Source organism: Anabrus simplex, chromosome X, assembly GCF_040414725.1.
Source record: "Anabrus simplex isolate iqAnaSimp1 chromosome X, ASM4041472v1, whole genome shotgun sequence".
NCBI lineage: Eukaryota > Metazoa > Arthropoda > Insecta > Orthoptera > Tettigoniidae > Anabrus > Anabrus simplex.
In genome coordinates this window covers 217,754,826-217,772,148 of record NC_090279.1, presented here as the reverse complement: position 1 = coordinate 217,772,148, position 17,323 = coordinate 217,754,826, and the positions used below count along the sequence as shown (strand labels likewise).

General features: G+C 39.3%; 1 protein-coding gene across 1 annotated transcript in view; it reads right to left on the bottom strand.

Annotated features, from left to right (window-relative positions):
* The window catches only part of slgA (proline dehydrogenase slgA), a 241,874-nt gene that overhangs the window by 81,027 nt on the left and 143,524 nt on the right, over positions 1 to 17,323 (bottom strand). The window contains exon 3 of the mRNA XM_067159275.2: positions 14,593 to 14,630. Within this exon, the coding sequence (XP_067015376.2) occupies positions 14,593 to 14,630 (38 nt within the window). The remainder of the gene's footprint in view (positions 1 to 14,592; positions 14,631 to 17,323) is intronic.

The window sequence follows — 17,323 nt, the reverse complement described above, 5'->3', positions numbered from 1 at the left end:
CATTAAATTGAAAGCAGTTTTCAAGTTCTGTAAAAACCACCTCTTGTAATATCTCTAGATATTGGTTGCTAGTAATTGGTCCTACGGCACCTCCACTCGTAACAGTCATACAAAGACTGCCTTAGAGTTCTGAGATACCTTCATACCAGTATGCATTTTCAGTAGCATAACAAATACATTTGTGCCGGTTTACTTTGCCGTTCAGCTTTAACCAGACTTCATCATTCATTGCAATTTGTTTTCCAAAAGCCAATATCGGCTTTATGTCGAATGAGACACCTTTCAGATCATCTTCACGTAATGCTTGGAAAAATCTTGGTTGATATATTCTCTGTTCAGATCGTGGACCAAGCTTGTTAAAGTAAAGCAATTAATCCCCAATTCGAGAGAGATCTTTCTGCCAGACCTCCGTGGACTAATAACTGAGCTATGCGATCAGCTTTTGCTTCCGGTCTAAACACTTCATGGTCGTCAGTTCTGCGGTAGACCTAAAACATTACCTGTTTCTTCAAACCGTTTGTTGAAATTTGTCATCGCTTCACTTGATGGCGGTTGAACACCAGGAAATCTCTGCTCAAACTCTGCTATCACCAATGCTGTGTTTCTGTTGTGTTTCCACCAACATTGAAGCACAAAAACACGTTGTTCTTTGGTTATTTTGAGATTCACTGTAAGAAACACGAGCAGTTATTACAGACAACCCAGCAAAATAAACAATGACAATACAACATCGAGCAAAAAAAAGAGAAGACACACGAACAACATATTTGCCAACTCCACCACTCGCACACCGGGGTACTCGTTTGTATGTACAAGTATGAAAACTAAAGAAATTTTTGTGAAAGCACCTTTTATCCCACCTTCTCCAAAATAAGCTTCTCGGTACCCGATTGCTCGAGTAACCAATGAGAAACCTGAGTGCAGCAAGTACACGAAGGAGGACACGGGAGAGAAAAACTTCCCTACCTTAACAATAAGGAGAGAATAGTATTCAAACGTTTGCTGCGGCTTGGCCCTCACGACGATAGTTTCCTACAAACCACATAGCACAAGGAACATGCGGCCTGGCAGCCCCTTCCTAAATAACGTAATTCATCAGAAAATTATTGTAAATACACCAGGACTGTTCACGTGGAATGAAATGGGACTCCTGGCATATCTGGCAATATCCCTCACCGGCGAACGTTACAGAAACCTCCGGCACCCTGCAGGAAGCCTTTTCCTGTAGCAAGACACTGGCCCATCACATCCAAATAGTGGCCGATTGGTTCAATGAACACCCACAGGCATCAGGTCGTATCTAGCATATCCGATCCTGCTTCGACCAATCTCTGTGCACTATAGGAGGTTGTGTGACGGTCATGGCTATGCATGACCCTCTAACGCCTTTGATACCTCGTGGAGTCCACGTCTCACCATGGCCCGGCCATCATCAGATACATGCTTCTAGCCAGATACCTAATTGAATTGCTCTTCAGCGTAGAACACCTGAAGTTAGCCGTAAACACTGCTGTACATGAAAGTATGCACAAACCAACCAGAGTTATGGCAAGATAAAAATCCTTTACTTATTCACCTTTTCTGATCAGACCAACAGTTTACCCATCATTCTGCTTCTTATCGGTAAAACATAAAATCACATTTTTCTAGAAAATTGTTAAGTAGGAAGAAAACTCATCAGAACTATTTTTCTAAGAAAGTGAATTCTAGGTAGGCGACACTTAAGCTCTCAACTGACCTTCAGCCACCACAATCACTTTTAGGATTTTTGTTGGCTTGAAGAAAGTTTTCTTAAGACAGCATAATACTCTCATTGTGTGCAAATTTAATCCAGATACATCAAATCATTCAGGTGTGAGGGTTCCACAACATTCAGACATTTTCACATTTATTACACTTGCAGGGATTCAGGATGGAGTTGATGCGAGTCAGCATTCTGAATGACGAACTCAGAACAACAATGAACATGTACGTCTTGTCCAAAATGATTACACAAAGTGTGAGCGCATTCTTATACGTCAAATTTCTATACCTTTTACTTCAATCAAATATATCATATGTACTTTTATTATATTAGGAAAGTGCCAGCTCCAGATTTTATCTACAGAGAATCTGCCAGATTAGGGATCTATGGGCTGGTTCAGACTACATGAGAATAATTTAGGAAAGTGTCTTTCTCAGGTTAAGAGGGCAGATTATCTGTCCAAACATAGAAATTAACTGTATATTATTGTATACTACTACATCATGACTATGTTAAAGTGCCCACGTTTTTTTCTTGACATCCTTGAACATTTTCCCTTTTTCCTATGATTCCACAACTACATCCATTTTTCCCCCTCACCCATGGGAAATTCCCCTCAATCTGGCAATGCTGCAAATATCACCTGCTTCAAATCGATCGTAGAAAGTTTGAGCAAAGTCATTAGATATCGGGATGAAACACAACAACACTTATTTTCTTCAAAAAAATTGCCATTGGTAGGCCTGATCTTATTTTTAAGTGCACAAAAACAGAGGTGCTACTAGTTAATACTGAATATGTCAAACTAGACGCTCGCTATTATCCGAATCCTCAACTTCATGGTCATGTTGCTGCCATCTATGAAGATGTCTGTAAAGAACAGACTAAAGTACTACTTTAAGTTAGCTACAGATTGGTACAAAAAGCACCTGCACTATCAACCGAGGAGTATCTGGACCTCGAGTGGGAAAAGTTAACGGGACGGCAGTACATGAGGCTTGCTGGTACCCAATGAACAAAATGAAGATGGCAAATATGAGTGACTAAAGACGAGGACGGTATGTTAATATGTTATGTAAATATGCATTCTTTCGGTGGGGTATAAAAGTTACGTAACGCGAGAATTAGTTGTTAATATACAGGCAAGTATTCGTGCTTTTAACAATGTGAATATATAAAGTAGAATGAGTTCAGATTTAGAAGCCTACTTGCATGCTCCAACCTACTTCATTGTCCGCAGGGGTAAAGCCCAAGAACAGAATATAATTTTTTCAGTTGATTTACTCAATGTGAGAAGAGATTATTATTATTATTATTATCATCATCATTATTATTATTATTATTATTATTATTATTATTATTATTATTATTATCATTATTATTATTATTATTATTATTATTATTATTATTATTCAAGACCGATAGATCCTCTAATGACCTCTTCCAAGGATATAATACTTTTATTAATGAACAACAAATCCCTCGATCTTCAAGAAGTGTTAAAATGCCTGACAGCGTAGATACTGTTAAGAAACTGACACAGATCACACCAGGAGAAGCATGTAAGCCTTCGAATGGAAAATATCTGTTTGCTCAGGTCAACTACTGTCCCTACGTCCCCTACCGTTTGGAGTTAAGTGCCATTCGTAATCAAATTAAACCAAGATATATATTTTTATTGAACGAATCAACGAAAGCATATCAAGGTAATGTTTTATCACATAGAAATATAGCGGCAATACGGATTTTTTAAATTATGGAGGTCCGAACAGGTGAGATTTCAGGATGTGTACAGATCCTCGTATGGTAATGGTAACTACATGCTGTTCATAGGCAGGTCGAACTTCTTCCAGAATTCTATGAACAAGGCAGGTATTATGCCACGAGCACCAACCATTAGGCTGATAATCTCTACTTCATTCAGCTGCTATTTATTTTTGTAGAACGGAATAGTGGGCGCATAAATGTTCTGCTTTCAAGATGAACTTCAGTAAACTGGGCGACATGGTGCTCGAATCGGATGGTCGGATCGATAATGAAGCCTTTCTTGTCGTTATCTTTAAAGGCAATTGAGTAAATTCGTCTTGTGCTCCCTGTCTTAGACAAATCGTGAACTACTTCCCACACACGGAAGTTTTTGCTACGGAGTTCTTCTGCAATCGGGGATCTTATCTTGTGGTGACACGAGTTTCTCAGTACTTCGCCATAGGGGCAAGAACCCAGAATGCGAGCCAGTGTTTGTTTCTCTCTGACACATCTGTGACAGAGGTTTCCGTCCTGAGTTCTGCCTGGGATAGTTTGTACTGCAGAAACATTTGACGATATCTGGATTGCCTGTTGCCATTCGCTACAATAAAGTCCTTGCTGATGCCTAATCCAATTATTGGCCAGAGTGTACTCTTTATACAGCTCTACACCGATCCCCTTCTGAGGCAAAGAGCACCAAGTTGTCATTTCACAACTTCTTAGTTCTTGGCAGGCCAAGGAGATGACCTGGGGGAGTCATTAATTCAACCTTGTGACTCTGGCTAATAAATGGGGGCGAGATGCAAATATAAGAACTCAACAAGAGAGTTCTCTTAGCCTCTCTCACCCCAATTCTCCACAATTCTACATACATGTGGTGCCCCTGTTAAGCTAAGCAACCCAGCGGAAGGTTGGGTTGCAACTCCAGTGGGAAGCTGGGTTAGCGAGCCGACAGGATGTGGAGGACAGTGGAAGGCAACGGGAAACCACCACTGGCAGTATCTCCCAAGATGTTCATGAGATGGACCTCTTTGTAAAAGATTCCGGAGGTAAAGATTCCCCTCATTCAGATCTCCGGGAGGGGTGTACGAGGTTTTTAAAATATGGAAAGAAGGAGAAGAAAGAAGAATTACTGCGGATATGAACGTGGAATGTTCTAACCCTTTTACAGGAAGGAAAATTAGAAAACGCTAAATATGAGATGGAGAGAAATAATTTGGATGTACAGTAGAGTCTCGATTATCCGACTTAAACGGGACCTGGAGTACGTCGGATCACCGAAAATGTCGGATAACACGGAATAACTTTGAAAATGTACTAAAACAAACAGGAAGACTATTCTGTATTATGTACTATGTTTTACGGGACTCTATTTATTGACTTATTAATTCAATTGTACAGTAGATGCAGTACTCTTTTCTTACTACGCCTGTAGACATGCGCAGACGTCTTGGCTTGGGCTGCAAGAGTTTTGATGTCAGCATCTTGAAATTCAGCCCAGTCTCATCACAATTAAAAATCTGATCACCAGATAATCCTTCAGCAAGAATTATTTCTTGAAATTGTCTTTTAAATTTCACAACCCCATCGGATTTAGCTGACAGTTTTTCTCCACAGATATTAAGCTGCCCAATGCCGTACCGTTTTCTCCACCGATCAAGCCACCCAGCACTGGCAGTAAAATTAGGGTCCCTTTATTAAACTCCTTCTGGATATACACCGCCATTTCTTGCAGAATGGGGCCAGATATTGACAAGCCCTTTTCCTGGTTTTTAGTGAACCAAAGAAATAGTGCTTGACTTACTTTTTCGTACTCACATTTTTCATTGTTTTTTTCTAATTTTCAGTGCATCACTTGTTGCTCTGGTAGAGCACCACTTTTCAATTTATTCCCTCGTATGTTTCCAGTCTCCCACTTTAACACGTCCAGCACCATAATCTGAGGCCATTTTTTGAAGCGTTTCCCCTTTGTCCAGTCTCTTTAACCCACTCTACTTGTCTTCCACAGAAACAATCACTTTCTTACGTTTACTCGCCATACTCACAGAGGATTTGAAAACTATAACATCCGCACCCAACCAATACTACATTGAACAATCCTACCGCATGACTGCCAGGGCTTGTCCCACAGTCGCACCCTCCACACCGCGTGTCCCAGAATTGCATCCACCTAAAGTTCAAATTAAGACTAACAGTGTCGGATAACACGGAGTGTCGGATAAGCGAAGGTCGGTTGAGCGAGACTCTACTGTACTTGGAATGTGTGAAGTGAGATGGGGTGGATGTGGAGAACTAGAAAGCGGTGACTTCCGAAAGTACTATTAGGGTTAAGATAAAAATTGATTGTATGGAGTTTGAATACTGATTGAAAAACGACTGAAGAACAAAGTTATGAAGGTTGAATATATCAATGGAAGGATTATGATAAGACTGAAAGGGAAAAGAAAAGACTTAGTGATCATTCAAGTTTGTATGCCGACCTGTAGTCATTCTGTGAAGAGGTAGAAGATTGTTATGAGAAGGTAGATCAACTCATTGAGAAAGAATGCATGTATTGTTGTAAAGGGCGATTGGAATGCGGTTGTTGGTGAAGGATCAGATGGTAAGACCATTGGTAAATTTGGATTGGGAGACCAAAATGGGAGAGGAGATAAGTTGATTGAATTCTGTAATGAAAATTGCATTATGGTTGGAAATACTGATTGACAACCACAAAAGGAGAAGGTATACTTGGATATCTCAATTAGATGACAAGAAACATCAAATTGATTATATAATTATACAACAACGGTACAGAAACTGCCTAAAGAATGTTAAATGTTACCCAGGAGCGGACATTTATTCTGACCATATATTAGTTGTAGCAGAGGTACTGATTAAATTGAAAATAGTATGGAAAGGAAAGAAGAGAGAAGAAATTAATATTGAGAAACTCAAAGACAAAGACAAGTGTAGAGAACTAGAGGATGAGTATTGTAACAATAATACATTAGGAAATGAAACAGAAAATGTAGAAAGAAGATGGGAAACTTTTAAAAATGGGATAAAAGAAACAGCTAAGAAAACTCTTGGAGTCAAGGAGAGGAAAAGGACAAAGAAGGAATTGATAACATCAGAAATGATAAATAAAATGGAGGAATGCAGGAAATGGAAAACAATAAATACAGAAGGAGGAAACCGTAACTACAGGAAGTTAAATAATTAAGAAGAGAAACAGAAAAAGCAAAGAAGAAATGGTTGACAGAAAAGTGTGACGAGATAGAGCAACTGGAGAAAGACGGGAAATATGACTTTGATGTACAAAGAAGCAACAAATATAGTATTCAGATAAAAGAGAAGGAACAACAGCAATAAGGAAAAAGAGGCTACAGATGGCACAATGATATATGAACCCCAAGAAATAATGAAAAGATGGGAAGAATACATAGAATGGCTATATGATCGGGACAATCGACCAAATGAAGAACAACTTGAATTAGAGGAGGAAGATATGGTTAAAGGGGATGATAAAGGGGAAACCATACTAAGAAGAGAGATCGAAGCATCACTGAACGAGACGAAAAATAGAAAAGCAATGGGAATAGATGAGATTCCTGTTGAACTGTTAAAAGCGTAAAAAAACGAAGGAAGAAAGGAGTTGATTTGATTATGTAACCAAATATACATGACAGGAAAATGGCCTAAGGACTTTAGTGATATCATCTTAATCCCTATGGAAAAGAAAAAGAACAGCAAAAAATGTGAAGAACATAGGACATTGAGAAATTTCATACGCAGCCAAAGTCTTACTGCGGACGCTCAACAGAAGGATATATGGAAAGCTGAATAACTTTATAGGTGAAGAACAGTTTGGTTTCAGGAGAGGAGTTGGAACAAGAGACGCCATTGGACTTCTGAGGGTGATAGGAGAGAGGTACATAGAGAAAAACAGGAAGGTTTATGCTGTATTTATTGACCTTGAGAAGGCTTTTGACTGCGTCAGATGGGACAAATTGATGACAATCCTGAAGAAACATGGAGTTGATTGGAGGGATAGAAGGCTAATAAAGAATATGTATTTAAACCAGAGAGCAGGAGTGAGAATAGGAGACGAGTTGAGTGAAGAAATTGAATTAGGAAGAGGTGTAAGACATGGCTGCTCTTTATCACCAACACTGGTCAATATCTGTCTCTAAGAAATAATCAATGAAAGTTTTAATGGAAAAAGTGGAGTTTGTGTTGGAGGTAGGAGAGTAGAATGTATAAGATTTGCAGATGATATGGTTGTGATGGGAGAAAGCGAACGTGAAATGATACAAATGTTAGATAAACTCGCCATGAAACTAGAAGAATATGGAATGAGCATTAATAATAAGAAGACCAAAAGTATGATAATTGGAGGAAAAGGTAGAAGTTGTCATATTAGTATAGGGGGCGAAGAAATAGAGCAAGTCAGTAACTTCAAGTATTTGGGAAGTATGATCAGAGAAGATATGTACTGCATGACAGGAATTAAGAAAATAATTTCCATAGCAAAAGAAGGCTTTAAGAAAAAATCAAAATTACTTTGTGGACCACTAAACAAAGATTTGAGGAAAAGACTTGCTAAAAGTTATATTTGGAGCATAGTGCTGTATGGCGCAGAGACTTGGACACTGAGAAAGAAAGATGAGAAGATTGGAGGCACTAGAGATGCGAGTATGGATGAGAAGAGAACGAGTGAAATGGAAAGACCAGGTAAGGAATGAGAAGGTATTACGAAGAGTTGGAGAAGAACGAAGTATGTTACAAATCATTGCAAGGAGAAAAATGAACTGGATCGGACATTGTTTGAGGAGGGACTGTTTACTGAAAGAAGGAATAGAAGGAATGGTGGAAGGCAAACAAGGAAGAGGAAGGAAAAAATATCAAATGTTGGACAATATCAAAGGAAATAAATATTCGGACATGAAAAACTTGGCGCAGGACAGGCAACAGTGGAAGAGGTTCATCCCATAACAAGACCTGCCATAAGGCAGAATACCTAGATGATGATGATGATGGATAGTTCTTGGTGGATTTTTCTTGGATTTGGAAGGTCACTGCCTTTATTGGAGAATCTGTTAATATCTGTGATATTAAGGGCCTGTAGACAATGCATCGTTTCGGATGTCAGATCACACATCTTTAAAACGCAGCTATTGCTGGCTCGGTGAAGAGCGTTGCATGTGCTTGTTTGTTGCAGATGTACTTCCCAAGTTGCTTTCAAAAGTCCGAGGCCTTTGAATCTTAAATCAGAATACATAGCACTATCGGGTGTATCTGAGGGTAATGGCAAAATTTCCTCTAGGGAGCTCTTTACCATTTTGTCAGCGGTTTTCAGGAAGCTAAGCGGTACTTGTCTAATTTCAGCGGTCTGAAAAGTATACACGAGAGTAGGGCTGACTGCTTTGTTCCAACCAAGGAACTTTTGAACTGCCTTTAACAAAGGTGAGGCCGTAAACGCATCTAACTTCTTGTGCATGGTTTTTAAAGAAGAGTTTGCATCAAAGGTGAGTTCCATAAAAAGTGACGCCAAGACATCGAATTTCTTCTCTTTCTTTAATAGTACTGATCTTAAAATTGTTGTGAATATCGACCACTCCGTCCAAGAGTTTCCCCTTTTCAATACATATGCCTCCACATTTGTTGGCATTTATCTGGAGACCGATTTCCTGGAACAACATGATAGCGATGCATGTCAACTCAAGAGCTGCTTCCTTATTTTTGCCAACAATGACTGTCATCAGCGAAACCTATAATACTAAGAGGGGGCAATTCTGCAGAAACTGATTTGCCATATGCTTGCAGTAGGTTTTCTTCTGTTATCTCATCAAAAATGAAATCTGTGGCCAGGTTATACAATGCTGGCAATAATGGTGATCCCTGCACAAGTCCTCTTAACAAGCGAATTGGCTTTGTTTTACCCTTAGTGGTTTCGATCTGTGTTGTATTGTCAGTCTGTAGATTGATGATTAGTTCCTTCAGTTTAGATGGAAGTGGCTTGGCAGCTAGTGTTAGATTTAGGTGCTAACATTGTAAAACAAACAAGTTCAACATGCACATGGGATGAAGAAAGTAGAGCAATAAATGAAGTCCATTTGTTTCTGATGAAAAATTAGAATTTGCACTTTACTGAATTTTAATACAATTAGACAACTGAGCATTGTAGTGCAGATGACTCATGCATATACAGTATTTGTTAGTGCAAGAAGAAGTGGAGTCACCCCCTATGGTGCTATCCACCATTATAGTACTGGTTATGTTATAGAGAGGGGAAATTTTTCAAAAGTTTTTTAAAGGTAAAATTCTGAATAACTTATTTTACTAACAAATAAAAATTATTGATAAACATGGCAGTGTTATGGAATTTGGTACAGAAGTACAGTTTATTATTACAAGTAATAAACCATCTCATTTCTTAATATTTCTCCAATGATCCAAACAAAAATTGAAGCAACTTTGAAAGCACTGAAACTATTGATATTCTATTTTCATTATATAAAAGGGCTCGCAAAATACTATGCTACATCTGGTTTTGTTTTTTATTTTTTAGATACAGTAGGACAGTTACAAATTCCGAAATGTCATTAATTCACACATCGAGAGTTCATTATCTCCCTAGCTCTATCCTATTTGGTGCAGGGTGCTCTTTGCTCACCACTTGGCTCGGTCCTGGGTTTCAAACGTATCCCGCAGATTATCGTATCACCATTTATGTTTCTTTAGTTCTGCTGTTGAGGTTGTAAGATACATTTGGGACAGTTCCAGGTGCTTGAATACTATTACAGCCAACCTTCTCACATTTTCTATAACTGTCTTCAGATATGATCTAACAGAGAGATATGCCCACCGTCCAACAAACCATGTGCGCTCCCATGATACAAAGATGATTCTCTGAATACAATGCCACTGGGTGGGCAACATTTGATTAGATTTTAGATTTCAGACGTATAGTGTTCCCGTAACTTCTCTGCATCTCGTGAATATCACCGTCACTCTGCAAACAGGAACCCAGTACTGGAACATATTGGGTTTGGTTACCGACCTGGATGGAGCTGTCTGTTGGGCTTGGAGTCTAAACTCAAAGCTGATCGGTCGACGCCTGCACATGTGGTTCCAGCGCTTCCCTAGTCCAGCCTTTCCACATCAGCATAGAATACGCTCCATGGGACAAAGCGTGGCAATCATGTGATTAACAAAAATAAAGAGGGCTGGTGACAGGGCAAACCATCACATGGAACTTCTCAGATGCCGGCTGAGCACCCTACACAACTGATTGCATTCTGATACAACAGTCTTAGTAATAAATGGTGTCTAACTTTTACTTAAGGTTTATACACCATTCATGTACAATTTCTTACTAATAAACCGTGTATAAGCCTCCTGTGTATACAACTGTTATAGTTATTCACTGAATTACTTATACAGACGAGGACCCTTGTGTAAGCGTTTTAGAACAGCGAGTGACGAAAAAGAAATGAGTGATCAGTTTATTTTCGTGGTATTTACTGTCTGCAGTAATATAATCGTGGTGAAATTCGACTTGCCCATTAAAAAGTACACACTGAAACAATGGAAAATAACAATGATCTCCACGATATTTGTAATACAGAAGGCATAGAACATTTAGAGGTTATGGAAGCTCGACATGTTCATAAAATAAAACACTAAGAGACAGAGTGACGCATTTCTCCTTGATGACTAAAGTTTTAAAATGAAATATATATTTACGAACGAGTACGCTCAAACTTATTACTACAGACAGAAATGACTTAATGAAGGATTCAAGAGGTGGCATTATATCGTACGAACTTCATGTTCCCAGACCACAACGGACATGAGCTCGGAATGAGGTTAGTAATTATTATTACTAGTGAAAATTACATACTGCTGAAATATGTGTATTACTGTTCTGTTCTTGCTTATTTGAAGATTCTATTCTATTCTATTTGTGTAGCCACGCGACTTTTTGAAAGGTTTTGCTTCTAGATAACCAGCAGAAGCAATCAAAGGGGTGAATGTGAAGAAATACTCCAGTGAACTGCAGGGAGAGATTCCTTTGGCTTGGAACAAGTTATAGCAATACAAAGCGTATACCATGTTTATTAGTAAGAAAAATATGCAACGCCTTATATGAAATTTATTCAATGTATAACCAAACAAGTGTAGAGTAACTCTGGAACTCTGTGTTCTATGCAGGACGCGGTCAAAAGTCTTATCTGGATCAAAGAAGATTGTAGAGGCTTTCTCTTCTCCTTATGTCCTTAACAGCATGGGTGAGGCAAAAATGGCATCTGTGGTGTCGGAACCTTCAAGATTAACCACGTTTCAAATGCACAGATCCAGAATTCTTTTATTTTACCTGATCCATGAACAGCCACGTGAATTTGTCTATCCGCCAGTGTCTAGACTTTTTGATTCCCAGTAAAGAAGTGCGAGCCTCATGATGTCGGACAAGTCCAGGATGATCGAGAAAGGCGATACATATCTGCGACAGCCTCCTCCACCACTTGATCGTATCATGGCCTCAACCCTGACTTCTCCATACTACGTTTTTCACACCAGCAACGACGAGCCAGGCAGTCGGCTCGGTCATGGCAGGAAAGTCACGAAGTCTATGTGGCTGTTGTTATTACCACTGGAGTTCATTATCAGGTGGCTGGTTCCTTTCTTGAAAATGAGTATAATGAGGAGGCTAGTGGCTTTAATGAAGTCTTAGGATTCCAACATTATTTTCCATGCCATACCCATTTACTATTTAGCACGTGGCTCTTAGTGCCGGGAGTGTTCGGCTCACCTGGTGCAGGCCTTCCTATCGGACCCCCACGGGTGACCTGCGCAAGCACACACGCGAGATGAGGTACGGAGAGGGTGAAACCCAGTCTAACTGTCTGGTCATGGCTTAATGCCTCCATGCGATGGACGAATACACCAACAGTGTCGCCGCATGCCTTCATGCCATATGAACACTGCGGAGAGGTTTTGAACCGAATCCAGGCCGAACTGGCTTACCACAGTGACTGGCAACAGAGTAGTTCCTCCACTGGACATGAGGTAGGATCCAACAGCTCATTCCAGAAATGAGCTTTCTCCTCTTCATTACAACGTGTTCAGGCAGCGAGAGCATACAAGATATGCAAGCAGACATGAGGCGATCAGGAACTGCTTTGAAGTTCAGAGTTGAGGACAAGGGCAAACCTTAGTTGTGGTCACCTTTCTGATCCTTCCACCTTGTCTTCTGAATACTGGCTACATGCAGTAGACTGCATATGAGAATATTTGCAAGCTCTCTACTTCATCCGGTGAACATGCCAAGGCGTGGTGATTTCTCTCTAACTGCTAAAACAGACTCTGTAGCCCTTGTCCATCTGTGAAATGGGGACACTGAGGATGGTAATGCCCTAGTAGTCACAATAACCGGTAGTGGAATCTCGATCTAGTTGGCCGCAACGCAAGCCGTTCCCTTGTTGTGATCCCCACCATATAACTAAAAGCACGTCCCTTAGGTTTGAGACATTTTGACAGGTGAACTAAAGACTGAAAAGGAAGTTTTATGTCTTAAAAAGAAAAGAAATAAAATAATAGCGTTGGTTACAAACAAATGTAGCTCTATTGTGTCCATTTGGAGAATAAAGTACAGGTGAAGTAAGAAAAATGTGTCAACAGTCATCGCACCAAGGAGTATTACTGATGTTTCAAAAGTAACTGTCCTATGTATGAATTAATTAAATATCTCACTTTATATCAGTTCAAACATTTCTTCTAAAGGCAGCTGATATCAGCGCAGTCCTATTAAAAACAAAATTTTCTTAATTTTATTAATTATCCCACAGAAAAACGTAGCACAATGATTTACGAACCCCCTGAAAACAGTATGCCAATACTTTCAATGGATTGGAAGTTACTTAGGTGTAATATATTGGGTGAATAAACTTATATACCCTGTATTTTGTATGGCAGAACAAGGATATATTTTAATTATTTACAATATACACCATCAGGAAAAGGTGATTGAAGTTCTATGGCCACATTCTCAGAATGAACAATGACAGGCTCGCCAAAAGGATTCTCGATGGAAGTCAAGAACAGGCTTAGTGAAATAGTAAAAGACTATTCAGGAAATTGGCATTCCATAGAAAATTGTTCAAGATCTAGTCCAGATTTAAAAAAGCAGTCAACAATCATCATTTTCCTGAGAAAATCAATACCAGACCAATAAGTCATGGACTGAAAAACAGAGGAAAATGTTCACCAGATGAGGAGATTTTGGGAGAAGAAAAAAGCTATCGCGCTCCACAGATGGGCATAAGGCTGTATAAAAAAGTACAAACTGAGGGCAACATTCTTGATAAGAACACAACACAGTTTACACTCCATGACTACATATCAAATGTCTGCGGTATCTTGCCATTCTCAGTTCAACTCCCTCCCTCCCTCCCTCTGTAACGCTGGAAATCACTTCTTGCATGGTTCGTTCTAACTTATATACTTCTTGGTAAGTTGGAAGCAAGGTTAGGAGATTTCATCTTAGTGGTCAGAATTTGTAGTCTCATCTACATCGAAGTGAAATTTAATTAGCTTCTACTAAACTTCCACGAGAAGATTCTGGATTTTAAGCTCTAGTTTCCAAGGATTGCAGTCCTGAACTAATGTTTTGTGAATGCAGGTACTGAACTGATATCAATAGCAACAAAAAGTATTTTCCAAAGTGGTGGAAATTGTGCCCAAAATTGTTTCATTTGACATGAAATGTCCCAAAACACAAACAGGAGAAAGAATATACAAAGGAATATTCAATGTTCACTTTTTAAAATCTTGGTCATATGCTCTTTGACATGCAGCTAGCTGTAAGAAGGTTTGTTAATTTTTGCGATTTACTTAAGTAGCAGGTTATGTAACAGAGCGTCACTGGTCGGGCATCCAATAGATTCCCGACAAAATGGCATTCCTAAGACATGACAGCAGCAGTCGCTGGTGATATGTACGCTGCATATCGTAACTAGTTTTTTCACAGACTGAGCACCCCGTTACATCAGTGAGAGCGGCTACTACTGTCAGGTGCACTGAACAATTTATAAATAGAGGGACAATTCGTGGCTTACCTTGAGACTTCTCATCACCGGCGGCAGATACGCTGCTCCTGAAAACAGTAAACATCATGTGTTTACTTCCTTAGCTTACACAACAACAGTCCAATCATACCACAAATAGCCTCCAGCCACAAATATTTTAGTTTCTCAGAATAAACTAAAAGCATTTTTAATTGTTTAGGGATAAAAATATAGGTCCTGACATCAATTTAGGCATTTTAGGTACTATAGGACAACTGCTTTTAACCTTATTAATACACAAAATACTTTTATTATCCTGGATTCTCATACTACTGATAGCAACACAGTTCTTGAATTACTTAATAACCTGGATCCGCACATAAAGTTTATGATAGAATCTGAGAACAACAATCACAAAGAACTACAATTCCCTTAATTATCTTGATTTAACTATTACTTGCAATCAGAATAAAACCCTTTCTTTTAATACCCTGGCTGGCAAAAAAAGTGGATCACTTTGAAAATGTTGATTTTCTGTTCGCTAAAACAAATTTTTAAGGACATATTTCATTTTGTGATGTTCCTCTTTATAAATAAATGTTTTCAGCACTCTCTGGTAAGTGTGTGGTGCATATGGTCCGAATTGACCGACTATTAGAGATAATTTTCCATGCCATTAGCTTTTATGACGATCCCTATTATGGTTTTATGACGGTCCCTTTTAACGTGGTTCCTCGCCCCCTAATCAAGCGTTAAGTTACTGTAAACATTTGCAGTGATAAGATGTTCTTTGTAAAAACTGTGGGGAGTTCCAAATCAGTTTTTGTTCGATCCTTGATGAGTCAAGATGCCTCTAAGTAGAGAAAATGTTGCACGCGTAATTGCCTTGGTTGAAGACTGTCGCAGCCTTCGGTATGCGGCCCATGCTGTAGGAGCATCTTATGGAAGTGTACAACGGGCCGTGCAACGTTATCATGAACGTGGAACATGCGAAAGGAGACCGGGATCTGGACGTCGACGAATTACGATTTCTTGTCCTCCAAGTCTTGAGAGACCGAAGAACAACAACGGTTTAGGCGAGAACAAGAAATGTCCGTGTGAGCGAGACTCCGGGAGGCTAACCTTACTTCAAGAAGGCCCGCTACAGGGCCACTATTAACGGGGCAGCATCGGAGAAGACAAGTTCGCAATGCAGCATCGAAACTGGACTATTCAGGACTGGAGCATGGTGCTTTTTACAGGTCTGAGATGGGCAAGAAAGAGTGTGGAGGAGGCCTGGAGAGCGATTCTCACCCGTAACTCTCTCCCAAAGGACACCATTTGGGGGAGGCTCTGTGATGGTGTGGGGTGGCATAAACTTCGAATCCCGTACCAAGCTTGTGATTCTTGATGGCGGTTCTCTCACTGCTCACCGCTATGTGGAAGAAGTTATGCAGGATCATGTTGTCCCATATGCACAATTTACGGGCGACAATTTCATTTTAATGCACGACAATGCTCGCCCGCACGTCGCCCGTATCGTCACCCGTTACCTAGAAGAAGTTAGAATTCAAACTCTAGACTGGCCAGCAAGGAGTCCTGACCTAAATCCCATAGAGCACGTATGGGATATGATTGGGAGAAGACTTCGGTCTCAGAATATCGAGACTCTGGCTGAACTGAGGGCACTATTGGTGACAGAATGGAACAGTATTCCTCAGGAAACAATTAGGAATCTAGTGCGCAGTGTACCACAACGCCTCCAGGAGGTCATCACTGCCAGAGGTGGAAACACCAGATTTTAATGTCTCTAGTGGTTTGCTAAAACATTTTCTGACAGTGTAAATCAGTGAAAGTGTTAAAATTGGAGTTAACTTAAATACAGTGAAAGACATGCAAATGAGTAAAAATTACAGGAATTACAGAAACGATAAAATGTCATAATAAAGTGAATGTCAGATAAATTATGAAAGTGAATTTAGTGTTAAACGTGATGGTAACATAATTTTTGATTAGTATTATCAGTATTATTTATTTAGGACACTGGACTAACACTATATCCATTGAAACAATTTTTTTCAAAGTGATCCACTTTTTTTGCCGGCCAGTGTATTTACAGGAAGCCCACTCACACAATAAACACAATCCACCAGACTTCTCTACACCCAGGGATGCAGAAGAAGACAGCTTATATTACTATGATTTTCAGAGCTCTTATTGTTCCTTTATCCCGTAAGAATTTTAGAAAGGAAATCAACACCATTTATACAATAGCCGAAGGTAATGGTTTCAGTAAAGCTTTCAAAATTCTTAATAAATTTAAAAGTAAACCCAAGACCACCTTAGAAAAAGAATCTTCCCCTAAAGAGAAATTCACGCATTTACCTTCAATAATAACATATATCCTATTTCAAACATCTTTAAAAAACACAAGTTAAAGGTAGCTTTCAAGACCATTCACACCAAAGAAAAAACATTTTTTAATTATACTGTCAATAGCAACAAAAAAAATTTCAAACTCTGGGATATACAAATTAAAATGCCAATCATATATTTCAACGTATGTTGGGCAAACAGGCCGCAGCTTCAATATAAGATACTCCGAACACCTCAATGCCCTAAAGTACAACCGCTAACCAGCCATGAGCGAACACTGTAGAAAGAAAAATTATAAATACACAACAACTGACAAAGATTTAAAGATCTTACATTAGGAACAGAAAGGTCCCTTAATATACTAGAGAATATTTATATAGATATCGACCAATATAACAATCCCGTGCACAACTTGAATGAAATCGGT